The sequence below is a fragment of the Typopeltis vanoorti genome, chromosome 15, assembly GCF_054136105.1.
Source record: "Typopeltis vanoorti isolate ZY-2024b chromosome 15, IOZ_Tvanoo_1.0, whole genome shotgun sequence".
Classification (NCBI taxonomy): Eukaryota; Metazoa; Arthropoda; class Arachnida; order Uropygi; family Thelyphonidae; genus Typopeltis; species Typopeltis vanoorti.
The window spans coordinates 13,221,104-13,241,310 of record NC_143563.1 but is presented as its reverse complement, the minus strand read 5'-3'; the positions used below and the strand labels follow the sequence as shown (position 1 = coordinate 13,241,310).

At 35.2% G+C, this 20,207-nt stretch overlaps 1 protein-coding gene across 1 annotated transcript in view; it reads right to left on the bottom strand.

Moving 5' to 3' along the window:
- Positions 1-10,745: 10,745 nt before the first annotated feature.
- The window catches only part of LOC150098395 (cAMP and cAMP-inhibited cGMP 3',5'-cyclic phosphodiesterase 10A-like), a 158,424-nt gene continuing 148,962 nt past the window's right edge, over positions 10,746-20,207 (bottom strand). The window contains exon 6 of the mRNA XM_090405520.1: positions 10,746-10,981. Coding sequence (XP_090261646.1) covers positions 10,921-10,981 — 61 coding nt within the window. The 3' untranslated portion in view covers positions 10,746-10,920. The remainder of the gene's footprint in view (positions 10,982-20,207) is intronic.

Sequence of the window (20,207 nt, the reverse complement as noted above, 5' to 3'; positions counted from 1 at the left end):
GATGGTATGATGAAAGTGACCAACACCTAAAATTATTGGAGAAAAGAGTGGTCCCTACGATGTTTATTAATAATGTTGAAAGCACTTTTTCCTCTTCCAATACGATCTCGCCCCCATGCCACACTTCAAAAAAAAGTGAAAGATCTTTTCTATACATCCATCAACTCAAATACCAATTGCTTCGAGTGTGGCAGGTAATTCTCCTGTCATTAATCCAATATAAAGATGTTTAGGGGGCAGATAGCACCTTAAAAAAAGACTCCTGACAGAAAATAATTATGGCAGTTGATATTTATTCAGAAGCCAGAATTAAATGCAGTAGATCGTTTACTAGTCTAATCACTATGTAATAGGATATTAGATGTTTACAGAAATTAGATGTTTACAAAACTTTATCTGAAAAACCAGCACCCTCAAATATATATATATATATATATATATATATATATATATATATATATATATATATATATATATATATATATATATATATATATATATATATATATATATATATATATCAGATTGTCTTTTTTATATGCCTAATGTAATTAAATCAGAGAGATTAGCAACTTAACTTGATCGCAACTAAATCTGTTCAGCTTTTATTCTTGAAGCAAGAAATGTTCTTTATTGTTTCTCTTAATTTCAGAAAGGGGATTCAGACGGGTGATTTGCAATCGACTCTTTATTTTCCACTAGAAAATAATTTTGTTGAGAGTAAGAAGGAAAAATTCCTTATTAAGCCCAGTTAAATTTGCTCTTATATTTCGCAGCAGCATCGCAAACAGATGGAAATAGTAAATCTTATCTCAGCCTTCAGGTATGTATTATAATTACAAATACTAAAATAAATGTATAGTGTCTGGTGATAAATTATTATTATTATTATTATTAAACGAGTATCTCCATGGTGTCAAATGACACATTGCAGAGACCAACGAATCATTATTCACACACCTCTCCTTGAACTTATTCACCATCGCAGTGAATACGTTTAAGGAGAGACAAGATAAGCAAGTTTAAACTGGGGTTTGTTATCCCGAAAAACAGGCATTCTGGCCACGCGCAATTTACAGACATGACACTCTAACGCCTCTAATGCCCCAAATCAAAAACAACTCACCAAACAAACTGGTCTCTTTTCGGTGCATTTAGTTATTCTGTTTCTTATAATGCTGTCATTTTTTCTCTGAATTTGATGTCGATTACAAAAGTAATTTTTTTATTCCAATTTTGACTAATTCATTAGTTAACACTTAATCAACAGTGATTTGGAAATAATGACCATTTAAATTCATTCATATGATTACACATGAAACGGATTATTTATAGGTCTATTCCTTCAATACTACCATTTACATGCCACACGCAAACTGGTGTTTTCAAGTTCTGAAGAGGTTTTCTGCTAATTTTACTCGCACCTGGTAGAATTTTAAGATTACACCGCAATACCTAACTACGATTCATCCTTTTCTTATCTCTCTTTTAAAATTACGTTCTTTTAAAGATATACAAACACATTATGAGTAAATTGATTGAAGAATTATGATGGTGAATGATTTCGGTTATTTATTTCATTGTCAGCATTGGTTGCACAATTTAAACCTATTAATCAGGTTTATGATTCCCAAATGAAATGTGGAAAACAGATGAACTTAAAAAATATAAACTGAAAATATAATGCATGATTAAATTTGTGCATGCGTGTGTGTGTGTGTGTGTGTGCGCGCGCGGGCGGGCGAATGACGTAGTAGTCATCTCTACACATATAAAGTAGTATGTTGAAACAGTATATGAGAATACGTCAAGAGATAACCTTTATAATTGAAGTTTATTAAATTTTCTCAAACATTCTCTTTGCATCTCTGTCGGAATATTGCTGTTTTTTTCTTCCAAGTTTACCCAAACCTCATGCGAGGGTTGGGTAAACTTTTTTTTTTCAACTCTGACGTGTAATGAATTTTCCACTTTGATCAGGAATCTCATTATAAAAGAAATTTGCACCTTCCCACCCCTCTTCTCCCACTCTCATGATTAGCTTCCCCTAACGTGTGAACGAAACATTAGTCCTACATACGAAAATGAAGAATGTTCTTCATTGGAACACATTAAATTCATCTTCATGATTATTCAATGAAATGTGTGTCTACCAGATCGATTCGCTACTATTGCATTGACTTGAAAAGAGACCTTCGTTCGAATTCTATTAGTCAGTCATCGTAGAAAATGTATGAATACCTTTTAGGAAGAAGGAAAATTTAAGTCGCCTTGTGTTATGAACTGGACTTCTTTTTCCCAAAATATTTGAATTCAGAAACTTGTTCAATTGCAATTATTGTTATTATTATTAGTAGTACTAGTAGTCAAAATATTAATTATTATTAAATATTTATTAAATTATTATTATTATAAAAATAACTTAGTTTTATTTTCCCTTATATTAGGTATTATTCAGCCAAAGGCAACAAAATGACTTCGTTAAATGGACGCTGAAAATTATTTAACGATCAAGTTTGAAAAAGAAAGCATCTAACAGAAATGTTGATACAATTGAGGGGAAGACTCCTTTCGCAAAAAAACCCTTTTAAATGAACAGAGTGAAATGGTGGAACTTGATGAATTATTGGAAATGAAAGAGAGGAATATGTAATAAAAATGAAGAAGCTTCAAAAAAGAAAGAAAGGAAATTAAAAAAAACTCTGCACTGCTGATGGCTACATTAAGGAAAATGAAAAAAGATTAACAGGGAAAAATAATAATAAGAGCTATAGAGAGCTCGTCAATAGAAAGGAATGTTCAATAATCGAAAGATAACGAAATCTGTAGGCTCAGAAGAACAGAAAAATTTAGTGCAAAAAATAATAAGCTAGCAGATCTCATTGCAAAATATGAATATTTTCCAGGGTTTCTCAGCCCAGTTTTGGACTCTTCTGGCCAGATTCTGATGGCACGAGATGAATCTACAAGATTGGAAATACTGAGTGCAACTAATGAGGAGCTACTTGGTGACTCGATAAAGGAGATAAATCAATTAATTTTACAAAAGATAAAAAAAAAAGATGATATCATTATTATTTGAGACCTCCAGGGAGTCCAAATACCCATTGAGGGAGAATATACCAACAGCATCGAACGATTGGTTCCCTTCCAACCAGTAATCGCGCTCAAACTTACCTAACTGATCCAATAGTAGCAGAGAATCTACCAATCAACCAATCTTTGCCGGTACGGTAAGCAGTTTGCAGAACTGCAGACAAGATGTGAATGTACTGAGGGTGAAGCGAAGATATATAAACAGTAAGTATGATGACACACATGGGAATATTTTTATCAGAATATAACCTTTTTAATCCATGTTTTCATATTTCCTCAAATATTCAATTTACATCTCAATTGGAATATTCCTGTCTTATTCTTCATTGAGCATTATATTTTATTATTAATTTTAACAATTTACTGTCTTTGATTTTTTTTCCTGAACAATTCTGCCTGCTCCGTCAAAGCATATTTCATTCAAAATGCAGAAGGCATGCAATTCATTCCTTGTGGTATTCTTCAATGGCTAAATCTAACTGCGCATGACTAATGCTTTATTCTCGGGTTGCGTAAATTATTTTCAACCCAGCCGTGTAATGAATTTTCCAATTTTATTATGAATCTCATAATAAAAGTAATTGCTCATCAAATATTACAACAGTTGTTATTTATTCGAAGATAGAATTAGGTGAAATAGTGCTTCATCATCAAGGCAAACAACTATCAGAATTTTTTCTATTTGGAATCGAGTCAAATTTGTGAGATTCACCGCGAAACGTTAAACAAGACAAGCTGGGAGCGAAATTATCTTCCAACACTCGTGTTTCGATGTGTTCAAAGTTGGTTGGAATTTTGGCAACATTCTACCCTTCCTTGTCGAATGCATCCCCCCCTCCCCCCATCTGCTGTGTTTTCTACACCACGTGTAGCGGTAAAAATTGGTGATAATATATACATGCGCCTCTGTCGTTTTAAGAAATTTTCGTTAGAATTAGTATATGTGTATTAGTCAGCGTGTTATTAAGCTATGCTATGAGGGAGTTCAGCGCTTGGATTAGCGATTTGTAATTGAGGTTCCATTCTAGATTGTAGCCGAGTTTCTTTTTATCTACAAAATGACGAGTTGTTTTACTCACGATTGGCCTCTAGGAAATCGCTTCCTTCTATCTGCAATCGAAACATTCTACACTTCCTTTGCTGTTAATTTTGTCAGTTGCACTTACGTAGTAGATAACCCTAAAAACATTACAGTTTATGAGGAACGTTCACTTTAGTAGACTTGCACTTGGGCTGATCACAGCGCCACAATAATATTTTTTATTTGTTTATAATAATATATTTTTTTAAAATTTTCTCTCTTTGGAATAAAAAGGTGTTTCTTACATTAAGAAGAATTGATATATGTTAACCAATAATAATAAGTTCTTTTTAAAAAGAAACACAATCTTATGGGTCTTCGAGAATAGTTACACTTAAAAAAAGTGTGTTTTTGTTACGGAAAGTAGAATTAATACGTGTAATTAATAATAAAAAATAATATTTTTTTAATAATATTCTCTTTGAAATAAATTACATGTACACAAATTTAGATAAAAGTAAACATTGTAATACATTTTTTTTCCAAGTTTGAGAAAGTGTGATCATACACCCTATTCACATATACAGTATACAATTAAAAGATTATATTGTCTATTTCGTATAAACATACGAAGAGTATTGTACAAAGCAAGTTCATTTCCATAAATATTTAGTAATATTGATGTTTAACAGTACCAGTCTAGTTGGCCAAGCGGTTAGCGTATCCACTCTCCAGTCAAAAGGTTGCTTGTTCGAATCCCACTTAGGCAGGGATGTTTGTCATTGTCTTCCACCTTCGTACAACTGAATAAACCCTCTCCCAAGATGGAGTGGGTAACCATGGGGGAAGTAGACCCAACCCTGTCGCAATGTGAAAGGCCTTTACCTCACCAGTGGGAAATGTTACAGACTGGTAAATGTTTAACAGTTTGTAATTAATTAATGGTTTAATGGTAATTAATGTAATACCAATAGAAACTGTCTATCGAAATAAAACAATTTTTCGTCGGAATAAAAGTTTTTTTTTTCCTTTCTGTTTTTGTTCTCCTTGCCTGATCGACGTTGTTGGCTTCGCCTTCTTTCTGCAGCTAGAATGCGATCTCTTTGGCTTTTGCTGGTGAAGCGTGCGGTGACTGGCGATGGTCTCTTATTTCGTTGTGGTCGTCGATGTACGGAGGTGATGTCTGTGTGTGTTACCGTACACCGATTGCTGTGCCGATCGATTGTATTAGAGAGTTCGGATCTTCTGACACGACTTTGGGTATCGCATCAATTGTAGTTCTTTCTGCAAGGTGTTTTCCATTTGAGATTGAGGATTTTCACTTCTTTTCTCAGTTCTTCGTTCTCGCGCTTAAGAGATTGCTGCTCTTCGATTACTGCTGACAGATTAATTTTATAGCACGGACAGTTCCAAGCACTTCTTCTACACCATCATCGCTTATTGTTTGGCTGATTTACTCCATGTAGAATTAAGTATTTCTTTCCCCATATGTTTCAAGGAATCTACTTATCAATAAAAGTTAGACCGGGAAGGGACTTAGATTTCTGTAATTCGCTGTTTATATCCGATGACTATTTTTTGTATTTCATTTTTGTTCGGCATGCTGGACTCCTTTTTGCCTTCCACGTGGTTTTCGAAATTCCGGAACATTGATGGTGTAGCCTCTGTTGACAATGAGCAATGTGGCCCTTCCACTTCATACAATGGCTTCCGGCATTTGTTACAAGACATGGTGCTAGACTTTGATCTTGACTCCTCTTTGACCTTTGGGCTGGACTTTTGTTGAATCATCAGCAGGGGGTTTCCGCTGTCATTGAGGCAGTAAGGCAGTTACATAACCATATAATAATAATAATAATAATAATAAAACTGCAAAAAGGTGAACTGAAAGGTATTATTATTTAACATGTCCGACTATGAGTTATACAATTGTAAATTATTAGTGGTTGTTATTAACAATAGTAAGACATCATTTATTATTTTATAACAATTGTGCGTTATTTAAATTAGAACGATATTATTTGAAATGTGTACTGAGCCACATGTACGAGTTGTAAAATGTAGCATTGTGGTCTAAATTGCACAGGAAATAAGCACGTGCTTACATTAATTTGTGTGAGAGATACCAAAGTATGTGTAAAAGTTCTTCTTCTTCCTATTATTATTATTATTATTACTCGAAGTAATTAATATATTCTTTTATTTTTCATTTAGCATTAGTAAGAAGAAAAAGTCAAGATAATGAAGCAATAAGAGAAAAATATGGACAACGTTTTCCATAAGCGAGAATTATTGAAGAGGAAAAATATCAAGACCTCTTGGTAAGGACCGACGTTTTAAAGTAAAATTCATGAAAAGTACTGCGATTCCTCCTCCCTTTCGAAAAACACGGAGAGTCTAGAAGTTGTGTCCCCGACAGGAAAAATGGCATCTTCAGGATGAGAAAGAGTGGAAGAATTTCCGCATGCGTAGAGAGAAGAGTTATGAGAGTACCCAAGGGTGGAGGGGGAACTCCAATAAACTGAAAAAAGGATTGAAGCATGGATGACGTGAAAAAGGGAGTTCCCCTAGGTTGGGGTGGGGAACTCCCTCAAAAAAAGAAGATTAAAAACAACAACAAAAAAAGAAGCGCTGAAGATGTGAAAACAAATACTGAAACTACATGAAGAGGAAGAAACGACTGAAAAGAAGAGGTAGTTGTTCTCTAACAGAAAAACGAATGAGGAAAGTGTTTATCTCGTAAATTTCGGAAAAAAGGGAGTTCCCTTAGGGTGGGTGAGCGGGGAACTCCCAAAAATCTCGGAAAAAAATAGATCGAAATATAGGAAAAATAAGGAATCGCCGAAGACACGAAAAATATTCCTGAACTGAATGCACTCGAAGAAGGCGAAATTGCCGAAGAAAAAACGTAATGTCTTCTCTTACGTGAAGAAGAAAAGTGTTTTTGTATATTAAAAGGAAATAAAATCATTTGATCAAAACACCCGATTTTCTTAGATTATTGATAAAGTCGAATGTTTCACAAAATATAATTAAAATGTTGACTGAAAAATTCGATCAACTGATTTGAAACTTTTAATTGAAGAGTCGGTTGGTACTTTTATTTTCATTTCTTTGGTTTCACAGAATTGTTCTAAATTTACGTTGTATTCATGAGAAGTATATTAATTAAAATGAATGTATTGATTAAGAATTAATAGGTTGAAGAAAGATATTAATATGTACATCGGTACCAGTTTACAAGACAGATATCTTAAAGAGGCATCTTATGAGTAAACTTCAATTTTGTATTTGTAAAATTCTCTTGTGTCAGAGCACACTTTATTCATCTATGAACCGACGTTCACTCGAAGCTGATTGAATAAACTCGTATGGAACATTAGGGGCTTGTGAAAAATCGTCGTGAAACAGTTGAATCGAATTACCAACAACAGTTTTCCATGAATGTTTAGGACACACTTGTTGGGAACAACTGATGCGACCATACGTGTGTGTGTGGGGGGGGGGTGTAACTAGGGAGAAGGCAATTTTAATAAAAGTAAGAGTTCCAGTGATGCTAATTGCTTGAAATAATTGCTTTTACAACCTCAGAACAAGTTTTTACATGAAATCAGATTTAAAATGTGAAAACTAAAGTTTAAAAAATATCATTGTGATTATTGAACTTTAAAAAATTAGAATTTTTTAAAACTTCAAATCAAAGCCATCACAGTCGGCTTCGCCGATGGCTTTGATTGGAAAGATCAGAATTCGAATCCCGTTTAGGACACAAGAATCTTTTTCACAGCGTTTCAAGTGAGGGTGAGTTCGTGTTCTCACTAGGAGGTGACAGGGTTCACCCTCCTAAAAATTCTGGTTTTTCATCATACAAAAGCAGGCAAACTGGTGACAAGAAGAACACGAAAATTAAGACAGGATGCTGCAGGAATAACGATTAACTAACACATGCTGGTGGATACATTTCCAAAGCCAGTGGAGTCTACGCTTAAATCAAGAACGAAGGAAGGAAATACTAAAATAAAAATGTCACTTTCTTGCAGTGTCGTTGTTGTTATTACTGCATACAGTTGACAATCAGATCCGGGTTGAATATCTTTTTATTTTTTTTTAAGTCACATAAGGAATCAATCCTTGAAATTTGAAAACTCTGTATAAATAGTTTAAGGAATTATGATAATTTTTGAACATATATATATATATATATATATATATACTGACTATAACCGAGACTAGAATAGCAATTAAATTTATTCAAAACGCAACATGTTTCATCGGATTATCCGACTTCTTCAGGCGTGGGAACATAGAAAGCAAGTAAACGCTATAAGAAACATCGCAGCACTATAAAACGACTATTATAGAATCAGTTAGCTTTGAACTGTAGCTACAGTCCGTGATGAAGTTCTATTGTTAGGCAGCTGCGTGCGTCTGATTTCACGAGTATGCCAATATCGGATAGCAGAGCTGAAAGAGTCTGATAGCAGAGCTGAAAGTGACCCCATAATGCTGTGCATTATGGGGTCACTTCCCATAATGCACAGCATTATACATGTCTGTAAGGATATGTGCTTTGCATTATGGGATACTAAGGCAAGTGATACGAAGTCACCAGCGTCTATATACGAGTTGCCCTGTCCTGAAAATACTTCAGGCACAAACTTTGTTTCCTTACACTTGGATAAAGGATTAAACCAAGAATATAATTTCTTGGCATCTTTAATTTATAGTATAACCAAGTGGAAAAACTTCGAACAATGATTTCTGTCCCTGTTAGCATATCCTGTTCAGTCATTTTCCAAGTTTGACTGATATATGAACAATCTTTGGAGAGAGAGAGAGAATCAATTAATTACATAAACTCATTCCCTTTATTCCTAATGCTCCTAGCATTTGTATACAGAAAAAAAACAATGCATTGCCAGTATTTTTATAGTCATTATTACTCCCCTCATACTCCTGGCTCTGCTACATTCTCTCATTTTTCAAATCACTATTCCCATATGAGATCATCCCAGCTACGTTCTACCCTTGCAATTCTAGTTTCCCTGCCCTGAGACACTCACCTGACCAGAAAACAACAGGATCTCCAAATGCTTGCATCCTTTTGCATTCAAATATAATCCATCTCTCACATACAGTTCTCTTCTATCCTTAAATATACTCCACAGATCCAGATATTTTAGACCACTCTTTCTATACCTTCTTGCTATCATCTCATTCATTATCACTGCTCTTCTCCTCCACTCTACATTATCATTCTAGGGCAACACATTCACTATCTTCCCTCTGACACCTGATTTATATTACCTCTCAGGTCATTCATACCAACCATTATTATCATCTCCTCTACATTCTTACCTCTCTTCAATGTCACACTCATTATCATTCCACCCAGCAAGCATTCCTAGTGGCACTCTACTCTGCATACCTCGAATCATCAAATCTTCATAGTATCATTTATAAAATAGATTCATTCATCCTTCTTTCACTGGCATCCTTGACTCTTTCTGTTTCCAATATCTCTGCCTCTCCTTTCGTTCCCACTTTTCCTCTTTCCTCTTATCTATCATTTGCTTCCACACACACACATACACTGTTTCTCTCTACTTTCTCCAATTTCCTCTCTTCTCCTGTCTCTCCCATTCTCTTGTCCAGGGCTGTACTTACATTTTCCCTGAGGCAGGCAGGGCCCAAGGCACTAGATAGCTCTGAGACCCCACCTCATTGTTTGGGATCCTTAAATTGGCCCTAATTTTTTGAGGCCTCCAGCTAGAGCCTGTGCACTTGTGCATAAGTACAGCCCTGCTCTTGCCTTACTCTCTCTCTCTTGCTCTCTGATGTCCTTTCACACTTACTCTCATTCTTCTCTTACTGAGTTGAGGAGGGCGAATCTTCATTCATCCTCCTCAAGTTAGTCTTCATTTCTTCCATCTCTTTTCTCCAATCTGTTTTTCTCTCCACACATTCTGCTTTCAACTAAATTCACCCATACACAATCATGACCATCAGATAAATCATCTCTCTCTCATTAGATAACCATCTCCCCTATTTGAACCTTTTCAAAATACTCTAGAATTAGGTGACCAAATCTGCACATAGGAAATATGGCCTGATCAAACATTGTATAGTGGAATTATAATCTTTTTTTTTATTTATACCCATCAATTTCCTTGATATCATTACCATCATTTCAAGTCCTTATTCACTCCTTCCTGAGGAGTGAATAAGGACTTGACATCTCATCACTGCATTCAGATTTCAAAAAACTTACACTTTGCAATGCTGAACTGCTAGTCCACATATTTATAATATAAGATTTATAATTACATTTATAAGACATAATAATAATAATTTAAAAATAACAAGATAATAACAATAATAAGGACAGTATATACTAAAATTATGATCTTAGTGCATAGTATTATTCTTATAAGCAAAGTCTCTGAAGATTTTAAAACGTAAAACTATAATAAAATTTTAACCTAACAAAAAATTGGATTTAACTTTAAAGTTAGCATCTGCACTAACTTTGAAAGGTTAGTGAAGAATACTATTTCCAAAAAAAAAAAAAAAAAAACGCATTAAACAAACAACAAGAATACACGTTTATTTGCTTTTTTATCAATCATAACTGTTATAACTATCCACTTTTGTAAAAATTAACACAACTTTTCATTTGTTAAACAAATTTTTCATACTATTTAAATAAAATATCTTCTTTACCATATATTTCAAGTACAAATTGTAACTTTAAGACTTCTGTATATCTTTAACACTTTCCAGAAAGTCACTTTTAGTTTGAATTATTTCAGATTTAGTGTCTTTATTTTCTCATTTACGCGTCTCCACTGTTGAATGTTACACCTAAAATAGAAAATAAAATAAATATAACACATAAATGTGCCTATGTGCACATTATTATTATTATTATTATTTTCCCCTACACAGACATTTCGTTGGATTAAAAGACATATCATGGGAGGTCAATTAAGGTTAAATAAAGTGGGTGTGAAATGAATGAATGAAGAGATTATACATGCAATCTGGAGGAAGAAGGAATTACAGAGGTAGCATAAGATGAGTGGTAATAATCAGTTGCATGATTATTACCACTCATCTTATGCTGAGGAAAACAAAGAACGGGCAAGGAAGGTGACTTGCTTAGTAAGAATAGCAAGACTTGTATATTTTTAACAGTTTCAAGAAAATCACTATTAGTGTCAATTACTTGACTACTATTAACCACTATTACTCCAAGATCTCTTATTTCTTTCACCTCCAATAATACATCCTAACCAAGCATGAATTCTACATCCTATCTTTGTTTCCCAAATTTTAAAATCTTATATTTTGTAATGTTGAACTTGCATCCCCATTTCCATGCCCATTTAGTCAAGTCAATCTATTCAAGTCTTCTTGTAAGGACAACATCTTCTCTACTCTTCATAGTTTGTCCCAACTTTGCATCATCTGCAGACAACTGAATATCCCAATCCAAATATTCACCAATATCATTATCATACAGGCTAAACAGCAATGGCCCTAAAATAGACTCCTGAGGCACACCACTAGTGATATTGTGCTCCCACACACAACGTGCTGATACCTATCAGATAGCCAGTCTCCGATCCAATGCACTAATCTAATATCCAACCCCATCTGCCTCTAGTTTGAATATCAACTTATCATTTCGTAATCTATGAAAAACCTTTGTGAAATCTAAATATACTACTGTGTATCCATCTCCCACATCCAATGCAGATCTCACCTTATTGTAATAAGTAAGTAGATTACTAAAACATGACCTCCCTTTAGCAAATCTATTCTGTCCATCAAATATAATACCATTGTTTTCAACCTAATTCTGGATCCTAGTTCTCACCAGCTTCTCCAACAACTTAACCTCAACACCTGACACACAGATAGGCCTATAATTTGATATCTGAGTTCTATCACCTCCCTTCTGAAGCGACACAATCTTGTCCTCCTTCCAGTCCTTTGGAACTTGACCCATTGCAAGACTCATATTAAAAAAATATGTCAAGGCAGATGTCAACTCTCTAGCACATTCCTTCAGAATATGTGGTGATATTTATCAAGTCCCACAGCCTTATTAACATCAACTTCGCTCAATTCCACATACACCTCTTGCTCACTTACATTCAGTTTCTCCTCCCCATTATCAATTGCTGTCAATCTCTCCATGATGTCACATTCACAAGAATGAAAGACCTTTATGAACTGTTCATTAAGTATGTCCACTATGTTATCTGCAATGGTTGTCCTTATACCATTTTACCATTTTGTCCAATCAATGTCATCTTTCCATAATAATTTCTTTTTGCTGAATACATATCAAAAATACTCCCTAGGATTCTTTTTGGCTTCATTAGCTAACTGCTGTTCATACTTGACTTTTGCTACCCTTACCATCCAAGTCACCCTCCTTGCCTGGTCTTTGTAATCCTCATGGAATTGGTTATTACCACTTCTCTTATGCTCCCTTCATAATGCCTTTTTTTTCTGTATCACATGCTTAATCTCTTCATTCATCCATTTCATACGTAACTTATTCAACCTTCTGACCCTTGGAATGCATTTAGAGATTGCTTCTACTAGATAGTTCTTGAATATCCACCAAGCTGCATTGATCTCTTTTCCAACTAACTCCTCATTCCATGCTACACCTGTCTACATGCTACAAGCTGTCTCCAGAGCTCTTCATAATCACCAGCCTTGTAGTTCGACATATATCCTTTTCTCACAGAGGTCTTCACATTGCTGGCAGCCACCCAGGTAATCACTTCATGGTCACTCTCACCAACTGGAGCATGATTGGACACCTCATTTATAATTACATCCTCTGATGAGATGATCAATCCAAGACTCTCAATACTCGTGTGCCCTCTACATGCTGTCTGAAGTAGTTGTCCCTCAAAAACTCAAGAAACTAATTTTCTTTACTTCCATTTGCTATCTCATCATCCCAGTCTATATTGCCATAGTTAAAATCACCCATAATAATCACCCTTTTCTTATTTGCTTGGGTAATTTGATTATAAATTTCATAGTCACTACATCAACATTAACAGGTCTATAACAACATGCATCTAAGTATTTCATTCTGTTCACTTCCATCTTACACCACACTGCCTCAAAACCACCAGCACTATTTCCCTTTTGCATCTCTCCTATGTATGGACATAACTCCTTCTCATCAATATCATTCTCCCTCCCTTTTTACCCTTTCTATCCTCACGAAACACATCATACCCTTCCATCTGTCATGATGCTATCCTCATACAACCATGTCTCACTTATTCCAACAGTTCTTGGATGAACACTAAATTAATGCAACCATTTCATTTTCCTTGTTATTTACCCTTCTAGCATTTGTATACAAACACAGCAGCTTATTCCTGGATCTGATGTGACTTCTCCATGCTTAACTCGAACCATTTCTTTTTCTTCTTATTCATCTTCGAACCTTCTTCAGATCCAACTGTTTTCATTTGATCCCAGGTCATCCCCTTCCCTTTTTGTCTACACATGCATTCACAACCTCATGGAGCATCTACCTTTTCATGCTGTATTCTTCTGTCCACCGTGAGCCTCCCTGTTTCCCTGGTTTGTTTTGCACACCTGTTCTCCAACTTGATCACTTACAACTTGATCAGATTCATTCTCTGCACTCACTTCTCTACAATCCAGCAACAGAATCTATAAGAGACTCACATCGATGAAGGTTCCCCAACGAAGATTGAAACTAGTCCTGGTGGTGACCTTCTCCTTAATGCACAGCAACATAGTTTTCCAAAAGGAAGTATGCATTGAATTATGGGATACTAAGGAAACTTTTATGAAGTCAAAATCTCCTCTATATACAAGAAGCCCAGTCGTGAAGATATTTCATGTACAAACTTTGTTTGCTTACACTTCTATAAAGGATTAAACTAGTACATGCTTTCTTGTCACATATTACTTTGTAAACAAGTGAAAAACCTTTCTACAACTATTCCATTGCAGAAAGGAAACTTCAAGCCATAGGAAACAAATTATAGACAAGTACGTATATCTCACAGAATGGTGATTAAGGAACTGGGAATGTTGATATAAGGCAGAATTCAGGAGTTGGTGGATGAGAATATACTCTGTGAGGGAGGACAGCATGGTTTAAGAATTATTCGAATAAATCTTGCCTCAGAAATTTATTTACTTTTTATAATAAAGTGGCAATTGATTTGAATAAAGGAATATTTTTCCAGAATTTTAAAATATTTATTGGATAAAGGAAGTGATGACATGCTGGACTTTGCAAAGGCATTATTTGGTAGGATACCAAATGGAACTCTGTTACATAAGAAGTAAATATGCTGTCCTGGTTGAGCAAGTAGTTAATGTGGCTACTCTCCAACTAACAGATTAAAGAGATCATATTTGGTTTATTTAGATTTACGGCCAAAGCAACTTATATAATATATATATTATGTATGTTAATATTGCATGTATTCTAATGACCAGTTTTGCCTGTTTTGAGTGACAAAAAACCCGAGTTTCTGGGAGAAAAAAACCCTCTATCTCCATATATGACCAGCTAACTCACCTTGAGCTGAAAAAGCCTTTTATGAGGGCTTTTCAGCTGAATTATGAACAGAAGTCAGGTTGGGAGACCTAAACTAATCTTTCTGCTCATAATATCTATCATACTTCTCCTTAAATTCATTCACTGTTACAGCACTCACAACTTATTCTGGCAATCCATTCTACACACTATTACACAACTTCCACTAGTAACCTCTGGTTCTCTACCCATTTGTCATGTATTGAAAAATTTCCTTTATCAATCTTATAGAACCCTTTTAATAATCTCTAAATTTCAATCATGTCCTCTCTTTTCTACCTATTAACTAATTTTCAACCAACATACACTTTCAACTCATCCTCATAGGGAGCATTCCACATCTCTAAATCTTTTCCAATTCTATTATTATTATTATTATTATTATTATTGCATGGCCATCTCCATGGTGTCCTAAGACTCATCTCGGGATATCCAAACTATCAACAGAATATCTATCATACATCTCCTTGAAATTATTACCTGACAAAGCACTCAAAACTGACTCAGGCAACATATTCCATTTATTCACCATTCCAAGAAAAAAAAAATCTAGTCCCCACACTGTTGCTAACTTTTACCCAACTGCCCCATGTAGCCAAGTGCTGAAACATTTATAGCAGTGGTTCTTAACCTGGGTTGTAGCCCCCATTCATATCCACCTCTTCAATCTCTCCTGTCTTACTCTCCTGCTCTTCCACATCACTTCCATCTCGATTTGATTCATTCTCTCTATTCACTTCTCTACCTTCCAGCAGGCAGTCTCTCCAAGTGACTCACACCATAACCACTCAAACCATCACTCCCATACAGCTCACTTCATCCCTCAAACTCATTCCACACATTAACAAACTGTTAATTTTATGGTCATCCTAAAATAGATAAATAGATTTTATGGTCTTCCTAAAATAGATAAGATTGACTTTCCTCTTTGTCCAATAGTAGATTGTATTGATTCTCCTACTTACCGTATAGCCAAATATCTCGCTAAATTATTGAAATCTCACATAGGCAACTCTAAAAACTCCTCAGATTTCTTAGAAAAATTGAAAAATGTCTCATTGCAACCTACAGATCTTATGGGGAGCTTTGATATCGAATCTTTATATACAAATGTACCTCTCAAGGAGACTTATTACTTGCTGACATCTTTCCAAAAAACATTATAAAACTATTCGATTTCGTAATACACTCTGAATATTTCTTATCTCAAAACAAATTTTACAGCCAAGTAGAAGGAACGGCCATGGGAAGTCCTCTCTCTCTCTCTCCTGCTTTAGCCACCTTTTATTTAGAACATCTAGAAAAAGTCCTCTTCTCATCTATTTTCCCTCAACCATCCTTTTGGGTAAGATATATAGATAACATCTTTACTGTATGGCCACACAACAAAGACTCCTTACCTTCTTTTTTAAACAGTATCAATTCCTTACATCATCGTATAAAGTTTACTATGGAAATGGAAGAAACAACCAGTTATCTTTTTTAGACGTTCTCCTCATCTGGTCACCTTCAAATACTCTTACAACTACAGTTTACAGGAAACCAATGTTCACAGGTCGGTATATTCTTAAAGAATCAGCCCATCATCCTTGTCAAAAAACAGGAATCATAAAATGTCTAATCAGAAGAGTCAAAACTAATTGTTCTACTTCTAATTTTCTACAGAAAGAACTTTCTACTATCCAACAACACATGAAACTCGATGGCTTTTCCGAAAAGAGTACTCAACATCTTCTCGATTCTTATAATCCACCACAAAACAACAAAGATTCAATACGTCGACTTCCAATCCCATACATCTCCGGGATTTCAGAACCTATTGCAAGAATTCTGAAGAAATATGTTAACAGCTACGTATTCACCTATTAACAAATTATCTTCCCATTTTCCTTCTCCTAAAGATAAAACGCTCAACTATGTCTCTTCCTGGAGCTTATCAAATTCCCTGCAACTGTGATCTCCCCTATTTTGTACAAATTGGGCGTTCTCTTGAAAAAAGAATCCAAGAACATCAATCCTCCATTCATCACAACAAACCTCAAAAATCTGGATTGGCTCAGCATGGGATTGAAACTAACCACAACATCCTTTGGTCAAAAACTCGCCTCTTACATAGATCCTGTTATAAATTTAAACATTTATTCAAAGAAAGCATAGAGGGCTTACTCCATCATCCTAACCGGAATCAGAATGACTGTATATCTATATCAAACATCTGGGAAAGTCTAATCAGGATAACTCATTAATTCATATTAATTTTATGTTATTTAATATTATTAATTAATATCTTTATTTCAATCATGTCTCTGCTTAAAAATATTCCCTTTAATACTTAGTGATATAACATCACACAGCTTGTTCTATTTTTAAATGACCTATTGTTAGTATTCCACCTTGTATTTTTTTTAAAACTGTTCTTGTAGTGCCACTGAAGATGGTCTGCTATTTCCAGACCAAAATATTTGGTTAATTAAATATCTTTCCTGTGTTTACGTGCTTATATTATTCATTCTTTATGTCACAAGTATTATTATTATTATTATTATTATTACGGACGACTCCAATGAGTCCTTATACTCATCGAGGGAGGCCCTAAACATCATGTCCACACAACTCTATGACATTCTCACAGTATCTATCATACCTTGTCTTGAACTCACTCACTGTCATAGCACCCACAACAGACTCTGGCAGCTTATTCCACTCATTTACCACTCTAAAAGTAAAGAACCCAGCTCTAACACCCTTGCTAACCATACTCTTGCCCAGCTTCCATAGATGTCCCCTAGTTCTCCCACCACGACCAGTCCTGATCTCAAAAATATCCTCTGAATTAATCCTATAGAAACCCTTCAGCAATTTGAATGTCTCAATCATATCTCCCCTTTTCTGCCTACCAACCAATTTCTGCAACCCACAAATCTTCAACCTGTTCTCATAAGGTTCATTCCATAGACCTGCTATGATCTTGGTCACTCACCTCTGGATCCTCTCAACCTCCTTCCAATCAAGAAGAAATCTAGGTGACCATATTTGGGCACAGTAATCTAGATGGGGTCTTATCAAGGCTCGGTACAGAGGTACAATAACTTGCTTGTCTCTGCTCGTCAAAGTATTTTTCAACAACAAAGTGAGTTGATAAGCTGATTTAGCCACTTTTGCAATGTGCCCCCTAAACTTCATCTCCCTATCCACCAACACTCCCAAGTGCCTGGCCTCATCAATCTCCTGGAGTATAGTTTCACCAATGTGGTATACTGCTACTAATCTTTTCACCCCAAAATGCATAACCTTACATTTTGTCACATTAAATTGACATCCATTCTCCTTAGCCCAGAACTCCAATCTATCCAAGTCTTCCTGCAAGATTTTGACATCTTCTGCATTCACTATTGTCCTACCTAACTTTGCATCATCAGCGAACAAATGAACTGTTCCTCTTAGATCCTTCCCTATATCGTTAATGAACAAATTAAACAGCAGTGGTCCAAGACTGCTGCACACCATTAGTCACAACTGTCTTTTGGACTTTACTGAATAAACTACTCTCTGATATCTCTCCATTAACCACCCACCTATCCATCTCACCAACCCTATATCCATTCCCATATGTTGTAGTTTACGGATTAGAATTCCATGTGGTATCCTGTCAAATGCCTTAGCCAGGTCCAGCAGTATCACTGTAAACCCATTACCCTTATCCAGTTTGGCCGTCACTGTGTTATAAAACTTGAGAAAGTTACTGAGGCATGATCTACCCTTCACAAAGCCATGCTGTCCCCTGTACAGTATCTCATTTTCATCAATCCATTCCTGTATTTTTCCCTTGACTATTTTCTCCAAGACCTTGACAACGACTCCTGATATTCTAGTAGTAAGACTTATACGTTGGTTAGACATAACTGGTAATTAATTTACGGAATTGACAACGCAGAAGTGATTCATTAAAGTTATCTTTAATTAATTTACTTTATATGCGTTGTCAATTCCGTAAATTAATTACCAGACTCCTGATATGCTGATCAGTTGGTAATTTGCAACAGTAGTCTTGGATCGTCCTTTATGCAGTGAAACTATTTTCCCCTCTTTCTACACCATCGGGACTAAACCAGACCCGAGACTCAGATTAAACAACATGGTCAAGGGCACTGATAATTCTTTAGCCGCTTCACGTAAGACCTGTGCCGGTATACCATCCAATCCCACAGATGTATTCACATTAAGGTTCTGTAATAGACTAATCCCCTCCACTTCATTCATCACAATTTCTGTATAAACTAATGGTTCCTTCATTTTTTCAATGTCACCACCTGGATGATATACTCTTGCAAAGTGCTCGCTCAGTAATTCCACTATATCGACTGATTCAGTGACCTCCTTACCATCATCATTTCTTAAAATCATTCTGCTGTGTATTGTTTTTTTTTTTGCTTGCAGCATATTGAAAGAACTGTTTAGGATTCTCTTTAGCTTGCATAGCTAGTTTCCTTGCATAATCCATTTTTGCTTTTTTTACCACACTCGTTACCCTTCTGGCCTCTGCTTTACACCGCTCATGTGCCTGCAGGTCATCTTTCTCTTTAAATTCCCTCCACAGTTGTTTCTTTTTTTGCAGCTCAAGCTTAATGGTGTTATTCATCCATTTAATCCCTACTTGTTTTACTATTCAGACCCTAGGTATACAATCAGCCATAACCTCCTGTAAATGCTCCTTGACCACTTCCCATGCTCTATCGACATCCAGCCCTTGCAGTTTTACATGCCATGGCACTGATCCAAGCAATCTCCTAAGCTTGTCATACTTGCCAGCACGGTAATTCCACATATCCCTGTCTTAATCGAAAATTCCATACCTTTATCCACCTCCCAGATCAAGACCTTATGATCATTCTCACCAATAGGTGGCAACATGGTCATATTCATTACAGTCAAAGTATCCTTAAAGTAAGTATCCTAAAAACATCAAATTTTAACATCCAAAATCATTTGTTTTGCTATATTTTATAAAGAACTCCAATGAAGAAAGTTCAAAAAGTAAAAAGTGCTCAAGTTGATCAGGCTCAGAATTTAAACAAGTATTCGAAGTAAGAAATGCTATTATTCAAGATGCAGGGGGAACAGATCTTCAAACATCATGAAATTATTTAATGCAACGTAAACCATTCTACCGATTTCTTTAAATCAGAAAGAGCCTTGTCCAGCAGGTTTATTTATAACTAAGATGGAAACTTGTCTTAGTGATAGAAATAACAATTGTTTCTGTTTTTCAAAACACTATTTTAAAAATTTCAACATTGGCTCTAAATATTTAAAAAAAAACTTCAGATAAAATTAATGAAGATTCTTTCTTTTTTTTTTATTTGTAAATGCACTTAATTATAATTAAAGGAAAATAAAAATTTTCGATTTGAGTTATTCTTCCAGCTAATGAATAGTATGATAAAAATTATGTTCAACAAATAAGTTCAA